This window comes from Carex rostrata, chromosome 11 (assembly GCF_964058835.1).
Source record: "Carex rostrata chromosome 11, lpCarRost1.2, whole genome shotgun sequence".
NCBI lineage: Eukaryota > Viridiplantae > Streptophyta > Magnoliopsida > Poales > Cyperaceae > Carex > Carex rostrata.
The window spans coordinates 10,182,964-10,194,154 of NC_135928.1; the positions used below are offsets into that span (position 1 = coordinate 10,182,964).

The following is an 11,191-nucleotide window of genomic DNA, read 5'->3' on the forward strand; positions in this document are numbered from 1 at the left end:
ATTGTACAAAAACGATTGGGAAGCCACCCACCTAAAAGGTATCAATTCTCAATTATCCATGAAAAAGCGCAAGTGATCGATCTACATTTGGTTAAAGTGCAGAGATTATGGGGATCAAGAAGAAAACCTTCATGGCCGCAGCCTTTTATCTTCTCTGCTTCCTCTCCTTGCTTGTCGAGGGATTCGACCGAAGCGAATTCCCTGATTCCTTCCTCTTTGGCACTGCCACCTCTTCTTATCAGGTTCTCTCTCCCTCTCTCCTCTCTTTCTTTTTGAAAAAATTGCAAGAATCAAAAGCAACATATAAGATCATATAGGTAGAGCCACATAACATCCCTGCGTTTCGCCCTAACAGAGCAATTGCATCACTTAAAAGAAAAAATACAGAGCAATTACCAATTGCATTTCAAATTTCCAATATTTGCTACTAAGACCAAAAATGGAGTTAGGCAATTATATGATTATCCACATTTGGTATTAAGAAGAAGAGCATCTAATTAAATAAAAGAAAATATATATTTAGCATACGGCTTGATATTGACATATAATATAATATTTAGCATGTCTTTATTGCTTGATATTGACATGTACAAAAAATGTTTAGCATGCTTTATGGCTTGATATTGACATATACAAAAATATTTAGCGTGATCTTGTAAGCATTTCTATCAAGGGGCACGGGTATAGAAACATATCCAATATTAATTTAAATTATATAAAAAAAATATGACATGAAACATTCACGGATGTTATCTGATAAGTTCCAATATTGTTCGGAGGAGCATGTCCGAAATTTTTATTTATACCTTTTAAAAAAATAAATAAATCAAAACACTTTCAAAATAGGAGAATTCAACATTTAAGTGAATCGCTAAGCTAATCTGCAGTCTATTTATGAGAGGTCCCAAATTGGCTTAGAGTTCTCTTAAAACTGTAATATATTCAATATTACAGTTTTTTTTTTGGGCTTTTGAGGGCCGCCAATCCAATCTGCACCATCCCCATAAATGAGCCGCAGATTAACTTAGCGATTCAGGTAAACGTAAAATTATCCCATTTTGGAGGTGTTTTGTTGTTTTTGTTTGTTTTTTTAATGCTATTAGGGAGCATGTGCTGCCATTTCCCAAGATTTGTCTCTAGCTAAAAGTAGTTATTTAGTCCAAGTTTATTCTTAAATATTGTTGTGGACTACAGTACTGAAGTGGTATAATAAAAGACCTAAACATAGGTGAATATAATATTTCTGTTTAGATTCTGACAATCTGATCATAATCTGCACGAGTATTAAAGAGGCCTCGTGCATTCCATCTGGACATAATTGGTCCGAATCTTGATCAGATGGTCCAGATTTTGGTTAGTAGGTACCAAATTGTTCTCCTACATGAATAGGATAGTTTACATAATTATGTCAATTAATTATAATAGCGAAACCTGACCACTGCCAAATACCTTCTGGCCCAGTACACGTAATATTTTGGAACCGTTAGTATTAAATATTATTAATTAATCTGTCTCAACTGTTGACATATCTAATAAATGCACTATTTAATTAAAAACTAGAAATATTTCAAATAATTTTGCAAGACAATATTTTGTATATTTTAGTACAAATATACATGTGTAGTCAGCCTTTGCTTTCTTCATTCGCAGATTGAAGGCGCTTATTTGCAAGGAAACAAAGGACTAAGCAATTGGGATGTTTTGTCCCATATACCGGGTTTGTTTTTATCAATTCCAAAGAATAATTAAGTCATCAGTTGCATAAACAATGGATTAAGCAACTGTTGAATTAACAGATCAGGGTTGTAAAGAATAATTAAGCCAGTACTTGTGGAAATATCAATTCCCATGATATCTCCTATATATATATATATATATATATATATATATATATAGAGTACGGCTAACGCGCTTCCTCTAGCATATGGGCCGAAATGCTTCTGATGAAAAGTTGAAATTTCAAAATCCAAAAAGTCGATCTGAACCATTCATCTTCTTCTCCATATTAATATCTGCTTGGAGACCAAATTTTACATTTTTCTGAAATTTTTTACTATTTATTAAGCCATTTTGAAAATCGCTGATCCAACGGTAGCTTCTGATTTTTACTGTTTGGTAAGCCACCGTTGAATCAGTGATTTTCAAAATGGCTTAATAAATAGTAAAAAATTTCATAAAAATGTAAAATTTGGTCTCCAAGCAGATATTAATATGGAGAAGAAAATGAACGGTTCAGATCGACTTTTTGGATTTTGAAATTTCAACTTTTCACCAGAAACATTTCGGCCCATATGCTAGAGGAAGCGCGTTAGCCGTACTCTATATATATATATATATATAGGGTGATTGTTGCTATTCATCAATGAATAGCAGCAGAATAGTTCAGAGTTTTGGATCTTGCAATTTGGATCATACATTTCAACATCAGTTCCCAAAAATGGGGCCAGGATTGAAAAAAACCCATATAAGACATCAGTTGTTTCTTTTCAAGATGTGAAAAACAAGCATATAAGACCCCTCTTGTATCTACTGAAACCATAAGGTTTTTCGGTTTTGTAATAACAAGTGATTTGTAATATAAGCAACTTTTTATTTCTTTTGAATTAGGAAAAATTGACGATAGTAGCAATGGAGATATTGCGGATGACCACTACCATCTCTACATGGTGAGTTGAGAAAAAACTGAAAAGTAAAGGAACCAAAAATAATATTCTTCACAAATAATTCCAATAATTCTCAAATGTCTAACTCCGTCCTGAAATTTTGGTGCAGAATACATCTTTTTAATACACTTGTAGAATTTACTGGGAAGAATATATATATTTTTTCAATAGTTCTTAAAATTTTCATATCATTTACATAATTTCATCGATGTAATTGAAATAGAGTTCAATGCTGATTTTTTATAGGATGATATCGAGTTGATGCATTCTCTTGGGATCAATTCTTATCGTTTCTCAATTTCTTGGTCCAGAATTCTTCCTAGTAAGCTAGTATTATTTTTTGGCTGATTTATTTTAAATTACTATCTCCTCTCTAGCAGGTAAAATATATAGTACCAGGTATTAGTTGAGAACTAAATTTTCTTGGTAAATGGACAAACCTTTCATTGCCTTAAAGCATTTTACAATTGGTGCTTCAATAATTAAAATGAAAGGACACTTGTGAGATCAGGAAGAGGGACAGTATTCAAGCAGAAAGAAAGAGATAAAAGAAGGGAAAAGAGTTAAACCAAGATATTTGTGAAGTGACTAAATTTGAATAACCACCAAAGTTCAGTGATTTAAGTTGAATAAATCAAGTTTGTTAACTTTTCTGAGGGGATGTTCAGTGACTTCTGAAGAAATTCACCCTAAAAAAGTTGAAAACACACATTAAATAAGTTAGCTAGGTCAACAAAGCAGAAAACCAGACACTATGCATAAAGTACATTTAATGGAAATTTGGTATTACAAAGTATTTCAATCATTGACAGGAGATAGATTTCAAGGGGTAAATCAAGATGGTATTCAATTCTACAACAATCTTATAAATGCACTATTGCTTAAAGGTACTTATTTTTCATTACAACCTATACAAATTTTATCTTATTATATCTTCTATTCTAGAGAATGTCCCTGTGGCTAACTTAATTTGTTCATTGATGTTTTATGGTCAATCAGGAATAGAGCCATTTGTTACTCTCAATCACAATGATATTCCTCAATATCTGGAAGATAAATATGGAGCATGGCTTAATCCAGAGATTCAGTACATATACTTCTTTTTTTTTTTTTATTTCTTGCTTATTTTTGTTTATTTTTATTTTATGTCGTGAACTGGATAAATTACAAACCATGATGCATTAAGCCAATTTGTCTTTGTTAGCTCACTAACATACTGGTAAAAATAGAGCTAATGAATAGAAACCACCAAAACAAGGCACATAAGTAATGCTTATTTCTACAAGAAAAACCCAAGTGATCACAAAAAAAGGAAACAAATAAAATGCTACTCAATTTTTTTTGGTTTACAGGAAGGATTTTGGGTACTTTGCAGAAGTATGTTTCAGGGAATTCGGTGACCGAGTGAAATACTGGGCAACATTTAATGAGCCCAATATCATGGTTAAAAAGGGATATTTGACTGGTACATATCCACCTCTTCGCTGTTCAGCACCCTTTGGTGAGTGCCTCAGCGGAAATTCATCTGTGGAACCATATGTTGCTGCTCATAACGTCATACTATCACATGGAATTGTTGTTGAAATATATAAGAAAAAATATCAGGTATGTAGTTGCATATTATGTGAAGTCGTTAATCTTGGTACGTTACCAGTCAGCAACTCTGATGCTTTGCATCTTTGCATGAAGTTCAATGAAATTCAAGTATGCTTGGATGATTTACATAGTATTAAATGAATATCAGGTATATGTGTATTCTAATTCTGGTGCTTTACATAAAATTGATGCATGTATGTTAAATTCATAGGCAAAACAAGGTGGTATAATTGGTATTGTAATGTCTACAACCTGGTACGAACCGCTAACGAACTTGACAAATGATTGGGTGGCCACTAAGCGACTTCTTGCATTTGATGTGCCATGGTAATTTCAGACAAATCATAATGATTAATTTTCATCAAAAATTTAAATTAATTGGAAAAATAATAATGTACGATATTAAACTAAAGTAAAATTCGTTTTTAACTATATTTTTTAGTACCACAATGAACTAGGTTCACATATAGGGCACAAACCTGCTTCATAGCTCTAGTTTGAAAAACAAAAGACTGAAGTATTATGGTACCACTGGTTAACTCTGTAATTAGTGAAAAAGTGGAATTTATTCTATATAATTCTCTACAGCAAAGTTCAATTAATTTGTATTACTCACTACAAAGTTAGTATTGACTTACTATACTTGTTTGTTTAAGATGTTATATTTTCTATCGAACATTTTATTTGCAAATTAACTAGTGATATATAAATGCATATATGTCCATGTCTGTATAGAATCTTTATCGCACTTGATTTCAGAAACTTTTTACTATAGTATCAATTTAAATAGAAAATTAGATTTTGACATATGATGTTAATAAGATAGTTATACAGTCAGTCATAACATTCTCCTTAAAACATGACCAACATAAAGAATAGCATAATAAAATCTGAAAATTTCAAAGAACACCATTTATTTGTCTGATTTTACTCTCTTACTGAATACAGGTTTCTCGATCCAATCATTTTGGGAGATTATCCTTCAGAAATGCGGCAGATATTAGGTTCCAATCTGCCAACATTCTCATCCGAGGATAAGAAAAAACTAAGGTACAAGATAGACTTCATTGGTGTAAACCACTACACTACTCTATATGTGAGGGACTGCTTGTATTCTCTCTGTGAGGTAATGGATTTTTTTAATGAAAATGCCTTCACATACACTACTGGCGAGAGAAATGGCATCCCCATTGGAACCCCTGTAAGTTCAAAAACCAGATAATGTGGTTTCTCTAATTTCATCTGACAATTTTATGTTAATAATAACTTCACCCAGAACCTCAGGCTCTTGATTGAAACCAAGAAATTAGTTTTTTTTTTTTTTTTTGAGAAAGTTGGTAGATGCTACCAAGTGTTTGTATTGAATATAAAGTGTTCTTACAAATACATCAATCTGCATTATGCAACTTAGAATTGGTACCACGCTGGTACTGATCCTAGATAAATGAAACCCAGAAATTAGTTAAGGTGTGTCTGTTTGTGTAGGTGTTACTTTTTAGGGCAAGAAAGTTTTAGGACATTCTGCTGTTTTGCCAATTTGATTGAACAAGTTGAGGTGATAGTATATCAGGTCCAGTATAGTTCCATATCCTCTGAATTTGGTTGTTCTGAAATTTTGCGCATGCACACATTTTAATAAAGGTTCTGTTCTGGGTATATGGGTAATTATAACACAAATATTGAAGTGTCTGGGTATATCGGTAATTAAGCCCATGCACACTTTCTTTCAAGGCAAATAGGATGGTTAATTAATAAATTGAACCATACCCTGTCCATTGTGGTACTGGGTCTGTTCAGATCCAATTCATATTTGGTCGGAACCCAATTAATATTAGTTCTAATAATCATATATAGGGGGACCTCCTAATTCAAACTTCATATTTTTCATGTTTTTACAGACTGCAATGGACACATTCTATGTTGTTCCTCGTGGTCTAGAAATGATGGTCAATTACATCAAGGAAAGATACAACAACATGCCTATGTTTCTCACTGAAAATGGTACATATCATATTTGTGACCTTTTTGCTCCTTTTTAAGTCATCACGAGTCTTACAATTTTCCTAAACAAGGTTATGCACAAGGTGTAAGCAACTACACCACGGTGAAGGATTTCGTCAATGACATGGACCGGGTGGATTATCTGAACCAGTATCTTGGAATGTTGCTTAAAACCATCAGGTAAAACATCTCTCTGCCCTTAATTAGTTACATTAAAGAGTTAGGGTATTGATTTTTGCTACAAATTAAGTCTCTTTTCCTAATGTCAACAATCCTAGTACATTTTAGTTTCTATATGTACTTTTTTATGTCATATATCTTTTTTATGTACTATGTTAGGGTTTAGGTTTTCGGGTTCAAGATTCAGGGTTCAAGGGTTTAAGGTTTAGGTGTAGTTTCTACACAGCATGTCCCAAGTTAGGAAAAAGGAGGAGGGTTCGTTGCAACCCTTACAAATTGTTACTAATTCCTATTAGGTTTTATTTCTAGCCTATCCCAACTTGTTTGGGAATAAAGGCTTTGAAGATTATTACTATTATGTTAGTTGCAACTTAATTGATTCTTGAAAGTAATCAATGTGAACCCTCTTAATATAGTGAACTTATTAGTTTACCTTTGTTTTTATAGGAATGGAGCAGATGTAAGAGGCTACTTCATATGGTCCATGATGGACAACTTTGAGTGGCTCTATGGCTATACTCTCAGATTTGGGCTTTACCATGTTGACTTCACCACACAAGCAAGGACACCTAAGCTATCTGCCATGTGGTACAAAAAGTTTCTTCAAGGGTCAGATTCACTGTTGAAAGAAGATTAAATTGAAGTAAAACAATTGTATGTAATTTCAAAATTATCAATTCTTTTAGATAAAAAAAAGAGGCAAATGAATTTTAAAAGTTAGCTACCTCTTTTGAATAATCCAATAAGGATTTTTTTTCATAGGAGGCAAACCCTACATTTAAAAAAAATGAGATTTATATGTAGTTGGATGCTATTTTGTAAATTGCTTGGTTTTTTATTTTTTATCATCTATGTACAGTGTAATTATGAACATATGGGAAATAATATATGTACAGTGTATGGCTCCTCATGTAATTTGAGATTTGATTGAAGAGATAATTATTTATGTAAAAATTATTTACCTTATAGGTATAAATACTTTCGTTTTTAGGTATAAATATTTCTGTAAATGGAGATGAATACTTTAGAAAAAAAAATCAATACTGGAGCTTTTGTGATCTCCAAAGCAATTATGGTAGTTAAGTGCGGAGATAAATGGAGGGATAGAGGTGCGGGAACAATTATGTATCTTATTTAGAATGCTTCTGTAATTAGAAATCTCAATGCTCAACACAAGTTAACAGTAGAGTTTTAGCACAACCCAGATTTTTCTGCATGAATATTTAGTGTGTATTCTGATTTTTAAATTTTTTAATGACAACATGCTTAATTTTTTAGGTTTTATTATTTTATGTCTATTTTCTGAACACATATGTTCAACCATTTTGACTGAACTTGTATGTTTATACAGTTGACAAATGTTGGAAAATATTTTTAAGTAGAGAAATAAATAGACTAAATATAGGCACTAAACGAATACATTCAGACTGATTAATCGGACTTTTACTTTTACGGACAATTCATCATTCTTAATAGAATATAAAAGATAATAATATAGTTCGTACAAAATATAATGAGTGAGTCTATGGTACTATGATATTACGATTTGGCCCGTAATACGGCTCAATATTTGACTTTTCAAAATTCTAACGGTCGATCCGAACCGTTCATCTTGTTCTCCATATTAATATGTGTTTGGAGACCAAATTTTACATTTTTTGAAATTTTTTTACTATTTCTTTAGATTTATTGAAAATCGTTGTTTTCAGCAAATCTGGACCATAAAAAAACAGCGATTTTCAATAAATCTAAAGAAATAGTAAAAAAATTCCAAAAAATGTAAAATTTGGTCTCCAAATACATATTAATATGGAGAACAAGATGAACGGTTCGGATCGACCGTTAGGATTTTGAAAAGTCGAAATCCAAGGCGTTGCATGGAGGGGCTCTATGCTATGCATAGCATGCTAGCATATTCCTATATATATATATTTATGAACAATATGACACTATGACATAATTAGTGACTAATATTTTAATAATATAATAAATGTTTTGTAACTTACAAGCTAATTATGAAAAATATATGTATCCGTCCGATATCTGATTCGTATCTATGACATTTAATATCCGATCCGTATCCGAGACTATCCGATTCGTATCTATAGCTTAGCGTTTAGAGTCCAAAAACGCTATAGCGCCGCTATAGCGCGCTATTTAGAACACTGGTAATATTAAATATATTTAAGTTTTGAGGGGCCTTGAAACCAATCTGCAGCCTTCCAACTTGGAAGTTCCAAAAATGAAGCTGCAGATTGATTTGGAGGCTCTGATAGATGTGGAATTTCTCATTTCGACCAAACTGTTCAACATGATCTCCATATTAAAATGTGGTTGGAGACCAAATTTTACATTTTTTGAAACTTTTTTAGTATTTATTAAGTTGTATACAAAATTATTGTTTTCATGCAATTTTGAACTATTGAAAAACAACAATTTTAAAAAATTCTAAATAAATAGTAATAAATTTTCAAAAAAATATAAAATTTGGTCTCCAAGCACATTTTAATATGGACATTACGTTGAACAGTTCGGATCGACTATTTAAATTTTAAAATCACAAAAAATAACTTATAAAAATATGATGTCAAGATGTGTCACCATAAAATGATATAATTGGATCTCTCCTCTACATATATAGTTGTATGTATATCTTATCATATATTATAATGTCACGAGTAAATGTACTTTTTACTATAATTGGGTAAATGACTAAATGTACTTTTTATAATGAAGGTGAATCCTAAAGGGAGAATTTCACGTATACTCCTCAAAAACTTCAAAATTACATATTCCCCCTCTAAACTTTAAAAACTCACAAATTTACCCATTTTATTATATTTTATATTAAAACTCATTCTAAAATTTTAAAATACCTAGTTTATCATTTTTAAAAACATATAAAGCCCATCAAACTCAAATTTAAATCTAAAGGGTTACTCTACCATTCGATCTGCGTGCATCGCATTAAGATATGTGCATAGTGCTTCAATATTCATGCTGATCTAGCATGCACGGATCTTGAAATAATATTGATTCATGCACATCGCATTAAGATCTGTGCATATCGCTTCAATATACGTGCTTGTTCACATCAAGATTCGTGCTGATCTTCCACACACATATTTAAAAGCAGTTTGGACGGTAGAAAAACTATTCATATTCAAATTTGAGTTTGATTGGCTTTATATGCTTTTAATAAAGGGTAAAATGAGTATTTTATAAATTTACAATGAGTTTTAATATAAATGACAATAAAATGGATAAATTTGTGAATATTTGAAGTTTAGAGGGGGATATGTAATTTTGAAGTTTTTGAGGGGTATACGTGAAATTCCTCCATTCCTAAATTATTTAAGAAAAATATTTCATTGTTAGGTGTTCGTAGCTTTGCATCTTATCCAATACTTAATTGATATGTATGGTTTAGACGTTACAGCCATTTTTTTTAGTTTCAACTACTAATTTGTGAAGTGCTTGCATTCACGTGCTTACTTTTCGTCCGTTTGTTTTATGAAAAACAATACATGTGACTAACTGACAATAATACACATGCGTTCAGAATCAGAAAATTAACATAACATTGTTGAATATATATTTCAAAATGCTGAGTTGAATGAACCATATATTCCTACGTTCAGTTTGTTTATTTTGATACTTGGAATTTTTTTTAACGTTTTTTGTTTACTGTCTGAACTCTGAGTCTGAAGCATGGGTTCAGTCATAATTACTGAACGCAATATTAAAAAAATAGACATATTATTTTTTAAAAAAATTAGGAAATTTCTTTTTACTGTCAAACATTTAAAAAAATTGAAATAGACCAAAAAAAAATCAACGTGGGTCTTATGACAATTTTTTAAACAATTGGAATAGAAAAATATAATTGGAAAAATTGGTAATTGTTAGTGAACAATGAATAGCATACTTAATGCCACCCTATGCGACAACTTTTTATTCATTAAGTGTGTGGACCACGTGGGTCTCATCATAGTGACAAATGAATTATTTGGGTTCGGTTCGGCGAGATCAAAAATTCGTGATTCGGGTATAATTCGGGTATAATTCGGGTATAATTCAGGAATGATTCGGAATTATCCGGATCAGAAATCTCAGTCCTGCAAGGGAGCAAAAAAATAATTGTTCTTAGAAAAATTCAGGAAAAATTAGTGAATAATTCGTAAAATTCAGGAAAAGTTCGTAAAATTCGGGAATTATTAGGGTTTAATTCGGTCAAAGTTCGGTCAACCGAATAATTCGGTGTTCGGTTCGGCATCACCCCAAAAAAGAATTAAACGGATATAATTCAGATATAATTCGGGTACCTTGTCACTATGGGTCTCATGACAACAACGCAACACGCCAACATCTAATTATTGAAATCCAAATCCTCTAATATTTATCAAACCGGCGTATCTTTTGATGGAAATCTCAGATCAATTGCATCCCAAATTTGATGCTGATGTAATTCTATTTTGGAGATGCCGAATGGCAAAAGGATTCTGGAGGGCTTTTCTGGCATCAATCAACGTAATAGGACCGCGAGACAAATTAACCATTACGGATGCATGGAGGGATCACAGGCAGACCTTAATAGGGCAAGGTAGAGGGAGCTGGGATACTGCCTGGGCGGCTGGAGTATGAACTCTGTGGAGAGAAAGAAACAGGAGGATCTTTTCACAGGAGCATAAGACGGTGCAAAGATTAATTAATGAAACAATTGAAGATACCGCCCTTTGGAAAGCAAATTG

At 32.0% G+C, this 11,191-nt stretch overlaps 1 protein-coding gene across 1 annotated transcript; it reads left to right on the forward strand.

The window, feature by feature from the left end:
• Positions 1 to 41: 41 nt before the first annotated feature.
• LOC144562285 (beta-glucosidase 18-like) lies at positions 42 to 7,341 on the forward strand. Its single transcript, XM_078311487.1, has 12 exons — positions 42 to 242; positions 1,651 to 1,717; positions 2,608 to 2,666; positions 2,910 to 2,985; positions 3,476 to 3,550; positions 3,663 to 3,750; positions 4,016 to 4,268; positions 4,471 to 4,586; positions 5,208 to 5,460; positions 6,158 to 6,260; positions 6,332 to 6,440; positions 6,888 to 7,341. The coding sequence occupies exons 1-12, from the start codon at positions 108 to 110 to the stop codon at positions 7,075 to 7,077; spliced, it is 1,524 nt and encodes a 507-aa protein (XP_078167613.1). The 5' UTR covers positions 42 to 107; the 3' UTR covers positions 7,078 to 7,341.
• Positions 7,342 to 11,191: the final 3,850 nt, after the last annotated feature.

Excerpts from the sequence above, each read along its gene's own strand:
- LOC144562285 (XM_078311487.1), top strand. The coding sequence starts at position 108 with ATGGGGATCAAGAAGAAAACCTTCATGGCCGCAGCCTTTTATCTTCTC. Across the intron at positions 2,667-2,909 it reads ACCACTACCATCTCTACATG|GATGATATCGAGTTGATGCA; the intron begins GTGAGTTGAGAA and ends GATTTTTTATAG. Across the intron at positions 4,269-4,470 it reads TATATAAGAAAAAATATCAG|GCAAAACAAGGTGGTATAAT; the intron begins GTATGTAGTTGC and ends TTAAATTCATAG.